Genomic DNA, 22030 nt, shown 5'->3' with positions numbered 1-22030 from the left:
ATTTATTGCTAACATTCTGCATAGAGACTGGAATAATAAACAGAAGAGATTTGACAATACTGAATCATTTTCAGCTAAGAGTGAATTAAATTTTACTTTCTTACTTGGTAACAATGAGAACAAAATCAAGCTGGACATTATAATAATAAATGATTATTTTACTTTAACGTTCCAGTGTTATGCTATTTAATTAAGGAAATAATTAACGAATAATTAATGAAACTAAATGATTTGTGAAATTAAACTTTTTGTGCTCTACCGGGAATCAAATCCGGAACTATATGCACCAAAGGACAAGTGCTAGCCACTAGATCCAGCCTCGAGGGCAAATAATGTACACTTTTTTATAATATAAGCAAACAGTGACTAACTAGATGGAGCATAAAAAATTAAAAAAGAAATCCACTGCTGTATAAATTTTACATGTTTTCATGAACGTGAGAAGAGTCGGGCCCTTTTGACATTTTCACTGGAGGGCCTACACATCCTACTGGCTATAATGAGAGGATGAGTAGGCTTTAACTATCTTTGTGCCTACCTGTATGAAAAGTTCTGCTTTCATTTAGTTTGTGTTCACATTCCTATGAATAGTTCTGGCTACACCTACAGTATGAATAAGAGACTAGAATAGTAAGATATGAGTTCGATTATCGGTGGGGACTCTCGGTTGAGAAAGTGTAAAAAGCTTTTACGGCCGGCTATCCTGAGTGAGATATTCTCGGGTTTTCCTCATTCACACTAGGCAATTGCTGGGATGGTACCTCACATACAGGTCCCAGGTCACTTCCTTCCTTTCCTATTCCCTTCTTCCTTCCCTTTCCTCGAATAGTGTGTTCGTCAATGGACGTCATCCCTCATATATGTGACGGCCTAACATGGCCATAGATGCCGAAAGCCCAGAAATCCAATTCCTAATCCTAATCCTAGTGACGACCTAACATGACCATAGATGCCGAAAGCCCAGAAATCTAATTTCTAATTCTAATCCTAGTGACGGCCTAACATGGCCATAGATGCCGAAAGCCAAGAAATCGAATTCCTAATCCTAATCCTAGTGACGGCCTAACATGGCCATAGATGCCGAAAGCCCACAAATCTAATTCCTAATCCTAATCCTAGTGACGGCCTAACATGGCCATGGATGCCGAAAGCCCAGAAATTTAATTCCTAATCCTAATCCTAGTGACGGCCTAACATGACCATAGATCCCGAAAGCTCAGAAATCCAATTCCTAATCCTAATCCTAGTGACGGCCTAACATGGCCATAGATGCCGAAAGCCCAGAAATCTAATCCCTAATCCTAATCCTCGTGACGGCCTAACATGGCCATAGATGCCGAAAGCCCAGAAATCCAATTCCTAATCCTAATCCTAGTGACGACCTAACATGACCATAGATGCCGAAAGCCCAGAAATCTAATTTCTAATTCTAATCCTAGTGACGGCCTAACATGGCCATAGATGCCGAAAGCCCAGAAATCTAATTCCTAATCCTAATCCTAGTGACGGCCTAACATGGCCATAGATGCCGAAAGCCCGGAAATCTAATTCCTAATCCTAATCCTAGTGACGGCCTAACATGGCCATAGATGCCGAAAGCCCAGAAATCTAATTTCTAATTCTAATCCTAGTGACGGCCTAACATGGCCATAGATGTCGAAAGCCCAGAAATCTAATTCCTAATCCTAATCCTAGTGACGGCCTAACATGGCCATAGATGCCGAAAGCCCAGAAATCTAATCCCTAATCCTAATCCTCGTGACGGCCTAAATGGCCATAGATGCCGAAAGCCCAGAAATCTAATTCTTATTCTAAATAAACTATGAAAACAAAGGAAAACGAATTACAGGACCATATGAAGAAGAAAAATTGAGTGAAAATGAGAAAAGAAAGATATTCTTTTGCATAGGAAATAATGGAATAATAGGAAGAACTCTCTTTTCAGATAAGAAAATACATCGCATGACATGCTAAGCAGAAGGAAGGGAAGCAACAAAGATAATAGATTATATAACATATATAAGTGAGATGAATTATGGAATACTAAATGTAAGAATAATAATAGAAGCAGAAGTAGGAGCAGACCAAAAGTTTCTAGTGACGAATAAAAAACTAGTAAAGAAAGATGAACTAAAGGAGTATAAAACAAACTAGAAAAGAAAATGACAATTGAAAAGGAAAAGAAGCAAGAAATTGATCAGAGAAAGAATCTTAAAACTATAATAAAAGCAGTAGAAGGAAAAGTGTGAGGAAGAAAAAAGACAGAATAGAACTCTATATGGAATGCTGAGATTAAATGTATTCCTTTCTTATCTGATGAGATATTTAGCGAGAGTACTTACTTTTGTTAGTTTTTGCCTTCCTTATGTCATGATCTACTTAGCGAAGTACTTACTGAGTATTCTTTGTATAAATCTTATTTATCTGAGGAAGTATTTGGCGAGAGTACATACTGGTACTTTTCTTTGTAGTGTTCTTAACTGATGAGTAGTTAGCGAGAGTATTTACTGGTACCTTTCTTAGTGTTGTATGACAAGATTTTCATTAGTTTGTAGTAATTCATTGTGCTGCATACATACTGCATATACACTTGTTTTTATGCCAAAAGCTTTTATCGCGTAGAAAATTAGGAATTTCTTGCATCATATTTCCAGATATCGCTCAGTATATATTTTGTCATGTTTTAATAAGTCTTATAAAAATATGAGCTCAACGTATGCAGCTCCCTCCTTTGCAGGCTGACCAGTCGTCCGAGATTAACCGGGACAGTACTGGTTTTTCTCTACCCCGAGAACATTTTTTTGAAATATCTATATGTCTTGGCTTTTAAAAAAGGAACAGTTTCCTCGAAAAACTCACAATATTTTTTTTACGTATGAAAGTTTATTTTTTGTTTCAAGCTGCTAGATAGCAGAGCTAGTGGTAATGAAAGTTGTGTGTAAAGCCAAATCATTGTGTTCTATGTTTTTGTCTTAGTATTATTTCGTTTATTTTATTACGGACATGACATACTGAAAATGCCCAAAGTAAAATGTGTTTACGATGCTCCACGTTCACATTTTTCTTTTATAGGAGAAAGTGTTTCAAAAGAAAAAAATGGAACACACTATTTGACATGCGATGTTTTCTATTGCACATGTTCGGACATTACTGGCCACGAAGAACAACAAAGTTGCATTTGTAGCTTTGACTTCCAGTAGTGAACAGTCAACGAATTTTAAAACACAGAAAGAGAAAACCTGAACTGAATTTAGTTATCGAAGAAGGAACTTTTGTCTATCATTCAGTGTTTTATAATTACAGTTTCCGTTCAATATATTATATGTATTCGATTGTATGTATACTTTTACTTAGGACGAAATTCATTTGCATCAGAATAAAACAGGAGGCAATTGTCGTAAATGTCTTTTCTACTCATACACTGAAAACTCAGTTGTGCAAAGTATTTCTCAGTGGTGATTGATGCATCCAACCTAAAGGCCTTGTGGTTCTTCTCTAACCGAACCCCGCACTTTGTTGAATTTTAATGAATACTTCAAAGACAGTGAAAATATCAAATATGTAGAAAGTAAGTGAGATACTGTCCACATACCTTTTCTTATAGATGAGAAGTTTGGGTGTGCAATTTGTGGCATCATAAATAAAAGAGCTAAATTTGAACTAACCTCACTCAAACTACGGTTCACAACATCATTTCGACATCACACTTAGAAGGTGGTTCGTAAATTCCTTTTTTGTAATCTTCAAAATAATTCACACGTTTTATCACTTTCTTAATTATCAACCATGAGAAGCGTACATAATCAACTTTTTGCATATTTAACAAGATGTCTACATACATACACACTTATTTACTACGTTTCCATAGCAACAACTCTTTTTCTAGTTAACGATTACAAAACAATCTCTCGATATCTCTATGTGTCTTTCTTTTCTTTATATATTACTACTCAAATAATTCGCCTCTGATCCTTTTTATAAGCTGGCACAGACTGCTAATACTATATATATACACAACGTTATCGTTGTAGATGTCGTCCGGACGGGACTTCCGTAATAGTTTTGCTATGAAGGAAAGAACCCTGAGTTGAAGATTATAAAGTACCTACCTTTTGAATAGCCCTCGTATATACTTAATATCACTTTTAATACAAATATTTTACTCTTCCATTATATATATATAACATATTATAGCATTACACATTTTTATATTTATCAATATATATCAATAATAAGAACGTCGATTTACAATTATCATGGATGAGGCTATTCAAAAATTAAACCTAACTGATAGTTTCCTTCATGTTCAAATTACAAATAAAGATCTTTATAATATTAAATATTGGTAGGATCAGAAGGCAACAAAATTAGAACATATTAACACATTGAAGATTATTATTTAATACATTAATAAACTTTGAAAAATTAAGAGATTTGATATTCATTACTCTTATTCTTTCTATATAATAAGTTGCATCTATTATATATATATATATATATATATATATATATATATATATATATATATATATATATATATATATATATATATATATATATATATATATATATGTCATTACCTTCTTACGTTTATATTAAAATTATGATCTTTTATTTTTGAAATTTATAATATTCGCATGAAATTCGCATAGAATAAAAAAAACATGAAAACAAGAGTAGCGTTTTACAATAAAGCTTTTAGATAGTTTCTTAGCATGAAACACAAATTAACATTTCCTCAATTAATGCTATAAAAGGAAATTGCAACAAAACTATAAGGAACAAATTCAATAATATTTTCAGTTGACTGCCATAAATTAACTTCGTCAATATTGAACAAATGATTTGCTTTTTACATATTTAACAAGATATTTCATAATTATATATGCTTTCAACGTACATTTTAATAATAAATCGACTGAAGAACATATTAACCATAGACGTAAGCAATGGTCAATTTAATACAAATCCATCGGACGCCTTTTGGATAGTTCAAGTTATACGTTCGAAGGGCTCATTTAAGCAACATTGTACACCCTCCATTCCAAAAGAAACCGAACTTTTGAAAACAAATAGTACCACTAGTGCCATCTGTTGTAATATTTTACCGGTAGATGGCGTAGTCCCTCATTGACAACTGGTATAAATGTCATGACATTTGGATGCACGACAACAAAGTTATTGCGTTTCAACTGTCAGTGTGTTGTGTACATCGGTCGGAAAATGAGTTTCAGAACAACGAGCTGCAATTGAGTTTTGTGTTAAACTGGGTAAAACTTTTAGTGAAACGCACCAAATGCTACAAAATGCATATGGTGATGAGTGTCTATCCCGTACGCAAGTTTATGAGTGGTTCAGGTGATTCAAATCGGGTAGAGAGACGCTGGATGATGACGAAAGATCAGGCCGTCCCAGAACCGGATTATCGGAAGAAAACATCGAAAAAGTGCGTGAATTCATCAAACATAACAAAAAATCGTCGGTGAAAGTTATTGAAATGGAATTAGGCATTCCTCAAACAACCGCATACCGCATTTTGACCGAAGTTTTGGGCCTTAAGAAGGTTAATTCGCGGTTTGTACCACACAAACTCACCGAAGACCAAAAAGTTGATCGAATTGCGCATTGCAAAGACATCATTAAAAGTGCTCGACAGGATCGAAACTTCTTGAAATCGATTGTAACTGGTGACGAGACGTGGTGTTTTGAATATGAGCCCGAAACAAAGCGGCAAAGTGCTGAATGGAGAGCGCCGGATGAAGGAACACCCAAAAAAAGTCGCTTGGTGAAGTCAAAAGTTAAGGTGATGCTGATTTGTTTTTACGATTCAAAAGGAATTATCCACAAAGAATTTGTTCAGCCCGGCCAGACAGTCACTGGAGAGTTTTACTTGGGCGTCATGAAGCGTTTGCTGGCAAGAATTCGTCGTATTCGGCCCGAATATCGCGAAATCGGCAGTTGGACTCTTTGGACGATAATGTACCATCACATCGTTCGCGACTTGTAACTGAATTTTTGGTCAAAAATCACATTATTCGGTTGCATCATCCGCCCTATTCACCAGATCTCGCTTCGTGCGATTTCTATCTGTTCCCAAAACTGCATTTGGCGATGAAAGGAAAGTGGCACGCATCGATTGATGCCATTGAGAAGGCGACGACCGCCGTCCTAAAGACCATTCCAATAAAGGACATGGAGAAGTCGTTTGACAACTTGTTGGAGCGTGCAAATATGTGTATCGATGGAGAAGGGGAATACATTGATTAATAAAAATGATTTGTTCCAAAATGTACATTGCTTTTTTGTTTTTTAAAACGTTCGGTTTCTTTTGGAATGGAGGGTGTATAGCACAATCTTGTGTACATTCTTGTCTTTCATAGGATGATACCATATTTTGATTCCTATTTACAGAATTCCTGCCATCTGCAAATTGATTTTGTGAAAACCAGCGATAATTATTACTTCTACTGAAATTCCTGTTGCTATTTCTAAAATTCCTAGCTCCATTTCTATGATTAGGTTGCGTTTGATTACCTGTACCATTATAACTATTCACTCTATTATTAAAACTATGGACATTAGAATTATTTTCAGGTTGTATATTTACATTACGAACAGAGGCATATTGTGTCTGATTGCGTCCAAAATTACCCTGACCTCTATCCTGCATTTTATTGTTATTCTGTATTACCGACTGACTTTCATAATTCTGAATAAACATAATTAGATGATTAAAGCTAATGCACTGCGCCGACATTAACAACTGTTGTAGTCGAAATGGCAATAAGATTCTAATGGAAGCTATAATTCGGGATTCCGAATGATTTGGATTTAGTGATCTTAACTCATTATATGTAGATACTACAAATTCTGTAATACTCCTGTGTAATTTTGGATTGAAATGTTTCGTTCGCAAGACGGCATCTCTATTCGCTATCATAAAATCATTTTCATAATTTGATAGAGCATTCTTGAAATCTGAATATGTACGAAGATTACCCCTGATAGCTTTGAACCATGTTAAACAGGGTGGTAATAATATATGCGGCAATAATTTTAAAAACTGAGACTCATCTACACCCATGAGTTCGCATTCATCCTGAAATTTTTCAAGAAATGCCCTAGCGGGGATATCTTCCGGCACGCCACTAAATTTTGTAAGCGATTTAACTTCGCTGAATCGTAACGGTTTACCTGTATTAGTCTTCATACCGCTGTTGGAGTTGTGTTTCCGTCGGGATGACTGCCTCACTCTTATTTCTCTATCAGTACTCTCTTCACAGCTCGAAGATTCATGAAGTTCCAAAATTGGTCTGGGATGACGAGTAGGTTCACAACCAGTAGATGTAGGATGCGCCACATTCATGTATCCATTGTCCTGGAATGCACTCTCGGAAATACACTTCTCCTTGATAAAGTTCACCTTATCTTGCAATATTTTAATGTGATTAGCGTGAGCATTTATCGTTGACTCTAGGCCATCTACTGAATCTTGAACTTCCGTAAATCTTTGTGTTACTTTTTCCATTTTTTTGTCGTACTGTTCAAATTTTTCTACTACATGTTGGTTCATCTGACTCAGTTGACGTTGAATAAGATCCCATCTGCTTTCATTACACTGTTCTAACCTCGCTATCTTTTCATCAAAATCCTTAGTTAGCTGGCTATTTCATCACTTTTTCGTACTTGATCCTTAATTTGTTGAGCTAAGTCTCTTAAGATGTCAGTTAAATTTTCATTAGGATTCATTTCTGGATACACACTTTGGTCACCAGTTATGTCACTATCTGTTGCACTCATTGTCATATTTCGGTGTATCACCTTACCGCTTCTCAAAATGGTAACACTAAGGTCACGTTGAAAGCTTGCCGTTTTTACTATTCTTCAAAACGACACTTTTATATTTCCCGGTGTTGAGGCACCAATTTAGAAGGTGGTTCGTAAAGTTCAAGTTTAGTAATCTTCGAAATAATTCACACGTTTTATCACTTTCTTAGCTGATTTTTAATATTCAACCATGAGAAGCGTACATAATCAACTTTTTGCATATTTAACAAGATATCTACATACATACACACTTATTTACTACGTTTCCATAGCAACAACTCTTTTTCTAGTTAACGATTACAAAATAATATCTCGATATCTCTATGTGTCTTTCTTTTCTTTATATATTACTGCTCAAATAATTCGCCTCTGATCCTTTTTATAAGCTGGCACAGATTGCTAATACTATATATACAACGTTATCGTTGTACACTCACACGACCTCACACTCATAACATCATCGCAACCTCACGCTTGCATCATTATATTAACATCATGCTCACATCATCATCTCTACATTTCGCGTACTTAATCTCACGCACAACATCCTTTCGACGCCATGCTCACTCGAACTCACACTCACAACATCTTTTCGACCTCATGCTCACTCGAACTCACACTCACATCCTTCCGATATCACGCTCACTCGAACTCACGCTCAGACCATCCTGGCGATCTGACGCCCGCCAAGCCCGCAACCAGCCACAGAGGTTTGGGGGGCATGAATATGTTAGGGGGGCCAAGTCATTAAAAATTCTAGCGCCCTCTTAGCCCCCCTCTGTTTGCGGGCCTGACGCTTGCTCAAACTCACGCTGACAACATCCTTTCGATATCACGCTAACTGTATTTCACGCTCACAACATCCTTCTGACTTCATGCTAACAAACTCCTTTCTATATCACGCTCACTCAACTTCACGCTCATAACATCCTTCCGACCTCACGGTCACACGCACTCACGCCCACATCCTCTCGATATCACGGTTATTATATCTTTCTGACCTCACGCTCACAACATCCTTCCGATATCAGGCTCAATCAACGTCACACTTACTCAACTTTACGCTCACACCATCTCGAGATCACGCTCACGTCATGATTTAAAATTCGCACTCACTTAACTTCACGCGTACTTTGTGAGAGTGAGGTCGAGTGAGCGTGACTTCCAAACTCATGAGCGCTGACCTCATGAGTTCAGACACCTTTAGTCATAAGTGTTGGGACCCAAATTTATGCACCGTACGATACTTGCAAACAACTATTAGTTTATATGAAAGGGTTCTGTAGATAGTACTTATCTTACTTCCTATAGTTTTTATGTTCTTCATTGCCTTGAAGCTCTTCAACAACAACAACAAAAAAAAAAAAAAAAAAAAAAAAAAAAAGAGAGAGAGAGTAAGGAGCCTTCAGATTGTTTCGGTTATAGTGCGCTCTTTCAATCCCAGCAAAGGCAACCAAAGTTCTAGAATTTACAAATCCGATGAAACTAAAGTTGCTTATATTAAGCGACTCTTGATTGGTTATGCCCAACGGACAAAGCTATTGCCTTTGGGGCGGACAATGCAAACACTAATTTTGGTGGAATCGACACGAAAAGAAAATAAATAGATTTTAAAAGGCTGCAAGGCACAGAACTTTACTTAGGCACACGAAAACATGCATGTCCCTACTTCCTGTTCGTTAGATAATTCTAAGGGTTCTTTCATGAGAGCAATCTCCAGTCATTTTGAATGATTTTTTTTTCTTCAACCCAACTTCTTTATTATGACGAAATTTCTCTCACTATCTTAATGTTATAACAGAACAATAACAATTGCAAGAAGAAGATGGAAACTTTTCCGTTTAATTGTAAACTTTTTTGAAAAGCTGATCATAACAGAGAAACAAATGATTTGTGAGCAGTGATGCCAATTTAGCCTTTTGGCTAAATCAAGCCTATTTGGAGAGGCACTTAGCCATACAAATCTACAAAATGCTTATAGCCTGAAATATAGCTTATTTTATAAAAGTCTTTTGCCATTTTTGGCTTTTTAATTAGCAGTTAAATTAATTCTAGAATTACTTTTTTCTATGAAAATCAAGTGTATTTTTTTTTAATAAACTCATTTGTCATTATACAGGTATATAACCGTATTGATTTATTTATCTTGACTGAGGGTGTTTTATTACGCAACAAGCCATTGTTTCTTATTCTTCTTCTCTCTCCCCACCCCCACAGATTTATAGGTACTTGTCGACTCAGAAAGAATTTAAATGTCACTCCCTTAACGGCCCCGTTTGCTACTTTTTTAATTTTTGCATTTCATTCGAAGAATGAGAGTTTTCTAATACAAATTTAGTAACTGTTGTGTTCTTCAAGCCACACAGTTTGTTTTAGTTTATTAAAGGAAGCAAATAGGATATCTAATTAGTCTGAAAACACTCAATACAATTATGACGATTCGTGTGGGTGTACGGAGAAATTAGAAGCGTTGTAAGGACTAGGACCTACCGGAAGAAGTAGTACTGAAAATTGGCACCGTGTGCGTGGGTTTTCTCGATGTTCTCCCCTTTCCTCCCACTTTCTTCATTCCACCATTTCATTCATTTCTCATCCTCACCGTCTTCTTTAGATTAGCCGGCATAACCGTGGAACGTAAAACAAAAAAAAAAAAAAAAAAAAAAAATGGCAACATACACAACCAAACTACAATCCAATGATGGTGCATCCAGTTCCAGTGCCTCCCCTAGCTGCAGCGTCATCGATGATGACTTCTTTCAATCCAACTGATAATTATGGTTGTTGACTTTCACAAATCAGATGAGTTGTTGATGGATTTTATTGTAATTTAAAGTCATGTAGGCCTACTGTATGTTGCTTATTAGATTTCAGTGAATAAAATTCAACATTTCAAATTGTACCATAACTCATAATTCTACACACAAAAAGGGGGTTTAAAAAATCTATAATCTGAGTTATAGGTTAGCAGTTCAAACTCTAGCCATTTTTTGCGTAAAAAAGCTTATTCCTAAGGTCATCTAGCCTATTTTCTTCAGAGGTTGTTGGCAACACTGTCTGTGAGAGCAAGGTTCTTCAAATTTTTAAGAAGTATTCTTCATGACCAATACTGAGTTTTTAAAAATCACCAATTTTTTTCTTTGACAAATGTGTTGATAACGTTAAAAAACTGATGCCAGTAATGACGATATTACAAAAGTATCACATGGATCAGTCTGGAAAAGGTGCTCGACTGGAGTTGTGCAATCATCTATTGGTTTCTTTCCTGATTATGAATCTCTAATAGGTTTAAATGAAAATTTCTTCATGTAATATATATATACACACTATCTGGAGCGGACAAAGTGGACTCTAATTGGCTGATGGATCCAATCAGTTGTGGGCCTGAAGACTGGTTGTGATTAGTAAGTGGCTAGGTGCTTTCTGATTGGTTGGTGGATTGTCACCAACTATCGACTAATCACAGCCAATCTTCAGGCCGACAATTGATTGGACAATCCATCAGCCAATCAGAGTCCACCTTGTCCGCTCCCGATAGTATATATATACCCAATTCCTCTGCCTGGTCTCTTCGTACTGATCCTGAAGATGAGAACAATGTCTGTTCTCAAAATGTTGGACAACGAACAGTTCACCTGGTTGATATCCAGAGAACATGTATGTGCATCACGTTACCAGGAATGCTTGAGCTTCTATTGCATTGTAATATAAACTGCTTGAAGAGCAATTTTAAGAATAAAATCAAAACGTAATATCTGTTCATATAAATTATTGTAGATTAATTGAAGTACTCGTGTCAGAGTGTATAGTGCATGAAGGAGTTTGAATTTTTTAACGGCTCAACAATGGAAGCTCTCTTACAGCCGTTTGCTAGGCAATAATTTTCCGTTTCTTCTCATCCATGGCTCACCACACACACACACACACACACATACACATACAAAAAAAAAAAAAAAAAAAAGAGCGTGTTTTAAGTTTGGAGCTACTGAGACAGTCCCTTATCAGCTTCCTGTTATAATTCGCTGTACATACACTACAGGCCTTCCCATTAAATTAACAAAATATTGGAAAATAAAAATAATAAAACAACTTTTTGTAGGGAAGAAACTGCGAAAGGGACCCCTACACTTGTTCAATCCTAGACCAAGCGAGTTTGTGCTAGACAACGCTGTTTCAATGAATAACAATTAAAAATGCGTGAACAATGAATATCCTCCTCACCCTTTATTCCTTACTCAAAAGCTTTTGTGATGCCATGAGAACCTATTTTTTTATTATTTTTAAGATTTATCAGTCAGTCAATATTTTCTCAGTCAATATGGAAACCTGAAATGGTTGATTTCTGGCATTGCTATTCGGCACTTCTTGACTACTAATCATAAGGACAACAGGTGAAAATCGTGTAATGCTCAGTGCTGCCAACTTACTAGAACAGAAATGGCGGGCATTTTAAAAGTTGCTTTCTTTACGGGGAAGTTGCTCCCTTTATGTAATGACTTGTAAATGATTATTCGAAACACCGGATCATGGAAATTGCTGTTATATGCCAGCAGATCACTATGATTCATTCTTTTGTTTTTATGTTACAATGTTTTACCTAAAGTATAATCATTCCTCTGAACGGAATTAAAGTAGAAAACACTGGGTAAGATGCTAGAAATACAAATTGTTTCATCACCATTACCTCCCAAGCTCATGGTGTGATTGTTAACTGTACCTGCGAAGGCAACTTCTCATGTGATCATGCGCGCCGATTACGTGGGTGCTCCAGGGCTCCAGCACCCACACAAATAATCTTGTGGGTGTGCCGCACCCACTAGATTTTTAGTTTCATAGAAACAAAATATTTCTCACTTACCATTATCAAAAAATAAGCAATTAAAACATTCAGATAGGGGTTAAAATTTCTAACCTCTAAAACATACCATAGTTCAAGTATGTTGTTTCAAATGTATTTGTGCAAAAGCAGTCAAGCAACACACTGCCCCCTTTCTTCATGTCTCTAGCCTACCCAAATGCAGTCCACACAATAAAAAAATGGATCTATATTGTGAATAGAATCGAATATTTTCGGCTTGCATCACAGCACAGCGCTTGTGACAGTCTTCATAAAAGATTTTAAGTAAAAGGAAATATCTATCTATCTATCTATCTATCTATCTATCTATCTATATATATATATATATATATATATATATATATATATGTCGAGATCCCCCTGAAAACATATAACACGTCCAGCCATTGATATGCACCCACATAAATTTTGAAAAGTCAGCGTCGTTGCATGTCATTTATCATTTTATCAGCGGAGGACAGATGGGAACGAATTTTCACCACAAATACTCTGATTCCTTGTATTCGGCAAATGTAAAAATATCTTCACGACAAAAACATGTCCTCCCTTAGAAAAAAAAAATAGTTTTCAAATTGTTAAAACAGCAAATGCTACAAAAATTTGTAAAAGTAACCATAAGCGCCGACTTTTAAGATTCTCAATAGGTTCTCAGGCTTAGGCACTAACATCTCATATTCTTTTTCTTATTTTTTTAGTAGATGCAATAAACCAGTGGTTCCTTAATTAACCGTGAAATTATTTTTAAATTTCGAAGATTTAAAAAAAGCATGGTTTTCTAAACTTTATACTGAATAAAATTCCTAAATATTAAGATTTTGTTTGTAAATATCAAACGTATGGTTAGCATTGCTTTAGAACATTTGAGGATAATTTGACTGAAAATAGAAAATGATTCAACTGTCTTATAACTTATATAAACGCATTTTACATTGTCAAAAACATAAAATAGCATCATCAAACGCCAAGTTCTTTAAAGAAATAATTATACAAAATTACACTCGGTTGTGAATACGGATTATTATTATCGTTGTAATGTTATATCGCTCAATCCTTGATATGCCGAAAACCTGAAGTCTAAAATAGGTATTGATATATAGGAACACATATCTAAAATTTATGCTTGGATCATATGCACTATTGTTTTTATTTTTTTAAATTTTGTTTGCATTAAAATATATATACAGTGAAACCTGTCTTTAGCGGAATCGAGCGGGACTTGCAAAAATTTCCGTTAAAGTCAGGTTTCCGCTTAGTGGAGGTAGACCTTTCCTTTTTTTTTTTTTTTTTTTTAAATACATGCTTATAAAGGGACATACTGAGAAAATATATTGCTGTACGTACATTGTTCGATTACAGTGCTTCTTTCTTCTACGAATAAATACACAAAATAATTAAAATGAATACAAAATATACTATGCACACGTTTTCTTTATTTTTCTAATAGCCAAGCAGGGTTTTCTGTGTACATTGCTGCTTGGCTGCTTGACTTTCCGCATACACTTTAGCCTGAGAAATTATACTAGATGAATCAATCATTTTTCCGTAAGACAAATTTTTCAGTTCCTTTAAACTTCTGAGAGTATCTTGATATGTATTTATTCTACACTCTTCTTCGAACTCGGTATCATATTCCTCTTCTTCCTCTATGTCGTTTTCTTCTTTCCGACATTAAGTATGATTTTTCATTAAGTTGCGGGGATTAAGGACAATTTGTGGGGGTGAATATGAGTAGTAGTTGGGGAAGGTAAACACTGTCCAGAAATATTTAACAAAAGAACTAGCATTTTATCGCAGACAGTGTAATGTATATGTCTCACAAAATGTCTAAACATCTTCTAAACGCTGTAGTCCGGAATTCAGAATTTTCCGTTAAATGTTTATTTTTCTTTCCGTTGTCCGCGTAACACAGTTTCCGCTTAATGAAGGGACTTTTTACACGTTGTGTTCTCCAAAATTCATGGGACCGTGAAATATTTCCGTTTAAGACAGTTTTCCGTTTAATAAAGGGTCCGTTGAAGACAGGTTTTACTGTATATTATTTCTCTATATTTGATATTATTCTGATTATATAATTGATATATTAATAAAATCAATAATTATTTAAAAAATTAAAATTACGGAAACAAATAGAAATTTGAATATAACGTTTCTAGAACAATTAATTTTCCGACATTCTTAGATGAAGACCTCGGCTGAATATATGATTGTTTACAAATATTTAAAATAATAATATTGATTCAAACGGAGGTCTTATTTATTTATTTATTTATTTATTTATTTACTGCGTGAAAATGTAATTTCAAAGTTAATTCCAATGCTAAAATTCAATGGGTACTCAGCACCCATTAAAAATCTCCAACGGATGCTTGAGCCCGAAGTACCCATGGAGTCGACCCCTATGAAAGTAACAGTTGCACGTAATATTCCACAATCTATAAGTAAATTCGTATTTTTTTAAAAAATAAGAATAAAAAACTGACTAAAGTAAACACTGATTATTACTAATCTGTGTCATTGTTTCGGAAATATATTATTGTCTTCATCAGTCGCATTATCTGGTAAATGTAACGATATATATTGCCGAAACTGTAACAGATTGGTATTAATGTTTGGTATGGTCAAATTTTGTTTAATTTAATTTAATTTTTTAAGTTATATACAGGGTGTTACAAAAAAAATTGTGACAATATTTTGGGAATAGATTTCTCACATCAAAATAAGAAAAAAGGTTTATATGGACCTGTGGTCGGAAGTGCATACCTTCGTAGTTATTGGCTGCCGAAAACGTGAAAAAAAAATGAACTTTAAAGGTCCATAGTTCCACTACTATTGGACCAATCGTAATCGAGTCAAGACATCACTGTGGAACTAGTATGTGAACCATCCAAATATCCATTTTTCAGAATCTCCGGTTCTTGCACAATCATTTTTAGAGAGGCTGTTTTGGGAGTACTTGATCACTCTCCACCTACCTCTCTAAAAATTGGTGTGCAAGTACTGGTGCATTCTTAAACATGGATATTTGGATAGTTCACATATCAAATCCTCAGTAACGTCTTGATTCGACTACGATAGGTTCCATAGTAGTGGAGCTATGAATTTTTAAAGTTCACTTGTTTCACGTTTTCGGCACCCTATAACTCCGAAAGTATCCACTTTTGAGCATAGGTTCATATGAACTTTTTTTCTTATTTTGATGTGACAAATCTGTTCCCAAAATATTGTCACATTTTTTTTTGTAACACCCTGTATAGTTCCCAAGCTAAAAATATTTTTTTTGTATGAAAAACGGAACTATGGTAATGTTCTGTATGAAAAACGGAACAAAAAATACATTGACGGAGAAAAGTAAGAAATGAGTATAGAGCTATTTAGCTTAAAAAAAAAAAAAAGTGTGTTAAAGTTTCGGATTTAGTGGAACTATCATATGCTAAGTTTGCAATCTTCGTAGAATAATAGAGCCCTGGCGAAAGCTCCACTTCGCGTTGTTAAAACATAAAAAGGAAAAACCATTGACAAGCGGGAGGAAAAAATATCTAATTTGTAATATATTCATTATTCCATAAATAATGCTGATATTGTGAAATTAACATGAGTTTATTGGTGTTTTTGCACCTAGTACTTTAAAGTTCGCAAAGATAAAGTGGTCACACTGGCAAGGCGATTAATACCAATCTTACTCGATTCTGCCTCTCGTGGAACTAACGTCCAAAAAGACGGATAACGGGTATAGCACTGTCTTTGCTTTACATTTTTATAAAAAGCTTTGTAGTTTTCAAACAAGTCTAGAGTAAAAGCACCAAAGCGAGTCTTTTCTACAGATTTTGAGAAAAAACACCAAAAAACCTCTGTCCGCTCGGAGAAATAGTTTGCCTGCAGACTATTAATATTGCTAATAACTTAACATGATTTCCTCTATGTGGTTATTCTCAACACCTGTTTTTCTTCCTATGAATTTCTAGCTTTTGTCTTCCCGCCATGAAATTCCTCTGGCTGCTGTGGAACACGTATATGCGCGGATGGATATTCACTTCGATTACTAGGTTTGTTTACTTCGGCTCTAATATTTAAACAAACATTGCATACGTAGTCATACTTTACAATCTCACTTCTTCTCCATTCATCTGATGAAGTATTTAGCGAAAGTGTTTTAAATTTTAGAACATTTGTTTGTTAACTGTTAATTTTTGTGATTTTGTTTTGTTTCAGAGCCCCATAGGAACAGAAACAAGAACAGACCTCGTGAATTTAGTTCCGCTGTGCGCCAAAAGTTGGAAAGTGCTCTGGAAAAGGAGTATGATTTCTATCATTTTATACGGAGAAGACTTTTTCTTCAACTTGGCAGTTGAGCTCTATGTATTCAAGTGGTTGACACCTTGCAATGTTCTGTTTATATTTCGACCATCTCTGTGATCATGCTCACGAATCTCTTGTTAAGAATCTATCAAATTATGAGTAAAACTGGTGCTACTTTGATGTTTCCTGTTAATGTAATTAAAATTGAAGAAACACAGTGCTCTTGAAATATGAAACTGAAAGAGTTTTGAAACAGATTATTTTCACCTAAGAAATATGTCACAATCATATTATGTCACCAAGTTATCAATATTTTATTTCTCAGTTAAAAGTAACATATCCTAAATGCTTTCCAATTATAAACGTACACTTATCCTTTCACTTACCACTCTTGGATTTCTATTATGTGTTTGATACGCCAAACGGCAATGTTGCGAACTATTTTTTGTTGTTTAGAAGTGACGTCAAATACATGGCAGTGTTGCAAGAGGTACTTACTTTTACGTCAGATTTTTTGCATTCGCGTAAGTTTTACAAGAAACCAAGAAGTACCCGTGTCACATGTACACCACGTAAAGAGTTTGGTTTGTATGGCGTGATATTCTTTTGTCAATTAATTTGAGTGTAACCTTCATCTACAAACTCGATTCTGACAGATATTAATAATAAATTTTCTTGTAAAATATTCATTGTATTTCGTAACGACCTAACTTTCTCCCGGCACATCAGTAGTTCTGTTCCGGCACACCGTTTGAAATAGTAAAAAACAAAACGTATTTAACTTATGAAAGAAGAATATATCAGGAAAAGAAGTATCAGGATAAAACCTACGACACAAAAGGACACAGCGGATTTTCATCAGCAGCAGCCCATATATACATACATACATACGTACATACATACATATATATATCTGTATATATGTATGTATGTATCTGTTTGTATTCTAGGTATTGAATGAACGTGCTGTAAGTACTAGGTCCATATTCAACATTTTTGCCCCCTCAGACCATTAGAAAATACCGCCCCCTGAATATTAATATTTGCCGCCTAATTTTTAGACTTTCCGGAACAGGACTATGAAAAAAGAAAAATAGGCTCGAGAAAATTTGTCGCCTGGTCTATGTGTAAATATGGCTTTGGTAAGTACCATGTAACACCTGCCATGTATTTACCGTTGTCATCTATTTTCCAGTTTTAACCATATTCTTTTGGCTTTTTTTTTTCTTTCTTTTTGTGATTCGTACTGATTCGTGAACAAGAATACAGAAAGTGCTAAAAATACAGAAAATGTGCAAATGAACATTATGACGTAAGACTGATTGATGACGTTATATCTCCAGTAAGATATAACATAGATTCAATGTTGAAGCAGTGTATTTATATATTTCATATGCCGTACCGTATCTGTTACGCGTGATATAGTGTGCATTATTTTTTTTTTGTAAGAATTTATTTGTAAAACGTTGAGTACATAAAAAAAAAACTTTAATTTTTTATATAAGACTTCGCCAAAGAAGATTTTGTCTTATTTCAGTAAACCTTACTAAAGAATAAATTATTTTTCCTTACTAATTCATACAAAAGGAACGGGACCCAAGAGGAACGGGAATGGGGAATGGCGGAAACTTCATAACGAGGAACTACATAATTTATATGGTCTACCCAACATTGTTAGGGTCGTTAAGTCTAGGAGGCTTAGGTGGGCGGGTCATGTAGCTAGGATGGAAGAAAGTAGAAACGCTTTCAAAGTCTTGACTGGAAGACCAATCGGAAAATGACCATTAGGAAGACCTAGGCGCAGATGGGAGGACAATATTAAGATGGATCTCGCAGAGATTGGAATACCAAGTAGAAACTGGATGCAGATAGCTAAGGATAGAAGTCAGTGGAGAGCTTTTGTGAACGCGGCATTGAACCTCCGGGTTTCATAGGCCATAGAGTTAGTTAGTTAATTCATACAAAAGTAATTATTTCGTAGAAATGTTTTTATAGTTCGCGTAGAATAAAAAGATCCTGAAGAGGTTGATTATTTGAAATGTCTGGGAAATCTTCTGATGAGACGCACTTATTACACCAAAGAGATCAGATCACGAATTGACGTAGCCAAACAAGCATTCAACAAGGAAAGGTCAGTTCTATCTGGCAGGCTTAACAGTGAAGTAAGTATGGAGTACTGCCCTTGTTACAACCCAAACATTTGAGCTTTCACAACATATTATTTTATCTTATTTTAAACCGAGAATTTAACAAATTTTTCTAGATTACGGTTCCTAAAAGACTAAATTAAGTAAATTTTGTACGTAAGTTAGCTTAGTGCTTATTTATTTATTTTAAAAGTTTGATAAAATGTACAGGATGACCACAAAGCCCCGTAACCCCTTCATAAATGCTAATGTAAGTTTTCGTGTTACCCCTTTATAAATACCAATATCTTACGGAAGTCTTTCCTGCGCGTTGGATTGGTCGTGATAGTCCGGATCTTCCCGCACTACTTGCCTGGCCACCACGAAGCCCAAACCTCACAACCTGTGATAATGCGCTATGGGGCTTCATAAAGGGCATTGTTGCACAAAACCGTTACGATACCACTGTCGAACTCTCAGAAGCTGTGAAACAAGCTTTCACTCAAGTTACACCTGCAATGCTCTGCAAAATGTCGCACAGAACCTGGTGGCGTATTATCCTTTGTCATGAGAATGACGGTGGGCAGACTGACAGAGACGGTGGTGGACAGAGAATGACGGAGGATCCTTCGGATACTTAATGTTTCTTATCTCAATAAAACTTCTCGAAAGTACTCTTGTTCATGTCATTCAGTTCTTTCTGTGTAGTTATTTACGTACGTTTAGTTCTTTATGTTACTTATTTTCAGGGGTAACGGGAATTTGTGGCCACGCTGTATAACTGCTTCCAGTTTTGTCAACTTCTAACATATTATCCATATATTATTAATATTTCCCCCTATAAGATTCTATATATTAAAATGCTATGTTTTTCTCCAATCTTTTCGACAATAAGATCTCGAAAACCATGGGTGTTAGAAATGTGCCGTTTTCCCTGATCGATTCCAAATTTTATGTAGATTTTCAGTTCTAATTGAACATTTCGAAAACTTGTTATTTCTTTATTACTGGAAGTAATATACTAAAAGTGCTGATATTTTAATAAAGCATCATATCCTATGAGTTATACATTCCAACACAGCATTATTGTATATGTGCCTCTCAGGCGTTTATTTTATGGCCAGATGATAATGAAAAACGAAGGATAACCATTTCTCCAGGATAAGATGAATCTTTATTGTTCGGAGTGTTTCGCCCAATGAACACCATATATCACTGACATTATAACTAATTGTGTATGTAATGTATTTGCTTATTGCATACTGCATACAAGAAGAAGGAAAACACTGATCATACATGAATTAGAAACTCCAACTAAAAGTAGGCTCAATCTTGCAAACGGTGCGAGATATTGAAAAAAATAATACAAAAAAAAACCTGTAACAAGATTAATAACAAGAAAACGTCTTCTGCAAAAATCAAAAATTTGCCCATAACTTGGATCGCCTTAAAGACGAGACATTTTTTTGGAGATAGAATTCGAAAATTGTCTGAAAGATGGGGAAAAACAGTAGCCAGCGATGGACAGTACTTTGATTAATCTGTTCATTCACTTTGTTTTAAAATAAATCCATTTTTGACCACAAACAAACGGACCGAACTAATTTGTACTTCCAATATTGAGAAATATTTTTCATTGATTTTATCTACTTATTAGCTGATTTGTGTTGATTAATTTTGTCTAAAAACAGAAACTTTCCATAATAATCGACTAATTTTTTTTATATCATTAATTTTGAGCCACTAAATTTTACGTTAACTTTTATAACAAGACAATTAGTGTTGCATAATAGTGAAAATCGCCTTAATTTTAATTCGTTAACTTTTCATTGATTTTTTTTTTTCTCCTATGCCAATGTCCACATATGGATAAAACAGGCCCGTAGCCAGGCCAAAAATTATGGGGGGCCCGGTCGAAGTTTGGGGGGCCCGATCCATCCACATTATAGTTCACTTGTAAGCCTACCGTGAAAATTTTAGGAGGGGCCAGTAAAAATTCAGGGGGGGCCCGCCCCCCCCTAGATCCCCCTGGATACGGGCCTGGGATAAAAGGTATCTGGATATGATCATCCCTACGTACGTACAAGTTACAACTATTTCTGTTGAAGGTTGACGCTTCTGTAGTACTGTATTTTTTTCTATGTTTGGTTAGTTGACTGGGTATTTAATATCCTCTTCAGCACCAAGGCTGTATGAGACATAAACCTACATCTTAACATAGGATCCGTACATGAGCTTCCATCGATCATAATCCAACAATCTGAGTCTCTCGCACCGTAAGCGCGTACGCAAACCAATAATTACGAAAGAAAACTCTCTTTCTATGTTTGAATGCACGAAAACTTACGAGGATGATTCACCAAGTAATGCCTCCAAGCTCACTACTTGGCCAATAGTATTGCAAACATTCTGAACTGTTTATCATTAATGCACTGTTGTTTAAGATATAGAATGTCATTTGTTTCACCTTCCTATCTCTTCTCGTTCCAGAGTAATAGAGCAATCCATGGCATCCAATGGTGACGTCCGGTTGAAACAGCGGACTGTCATTGAATTTGAGACTGCGGAAGGTTGTGCGCCCAGGAACATACATCACCGGCGACGAGTCGTGAATACATCATTACGAACCGGAAACAAAGCATCAGTCGATGGAGTACCGCCACGCGTCCTCTCCTCCGCCAAAAAAATTAAAAGTCTCCCACCTGCTGGCAAAGCGTTGTTAAGATTCTGCCTCATCCTGCCTATAATCCAGATCTTGCGCCCTGCGACTTTTAGCTCTTCCCCAAACTTAAGGATCACCTTCAGGGCCAACGCTAGAGTTGTGACGCGGAGATAGAGGCAACAGTTCGGGAATGGTGTCGCCAATAGCCAACACAATTCTTCGTCGACGGCATGAGAAACCTTCTTTCGCGTTTTCGCAAGAGTG

The 22030-nt window shown here is 35.6% G+C and overlaps 1 protein-coding gene across 1 annotated transcript in view; it reads left to right on the top strand.

Moving 5' to 3' along the window:
• Positions 1 to 18491, top strand: part of LOC145674924 (uronyl 2-sulfotransferase-like) — a 76411-nt gene extending 57920 nt beyond the window's left edge. The window contains exon 4 of the mRNA XM_081745180.1: positions 16892 to 18491. Within this exon, the coding sequence (XP_081601306.1) occupies positions 16892 to 17031 (140 nt within the window). The 3' untranslated portion in view covers positions 17032 to 18491. The remainder of the gene's footprint in view (positions 1 to 16891) is intronic.
• Positions 18492 to 22030: the final 3539 nt, after the last annotated feature.

The sequence above is a fragment of the Thermobia domestica genome, chromosome 18, assembly GCF_964235325.1.
Source record: "Thermobia domestica chromosome 18, izTheDome1.hap1.1, whole genome shotgun sequence".
Classification (NCBI taxonomy): domain Eukaryota; kingdom Metazoa; phylum Arthropoda; class Insecta; order Zygentoma; family Lepismatidae; genus Thermobia; species Thermobia domestica.
This window is presented reverse-complemented; position numbering and strand designations above follow the sequence as displayed.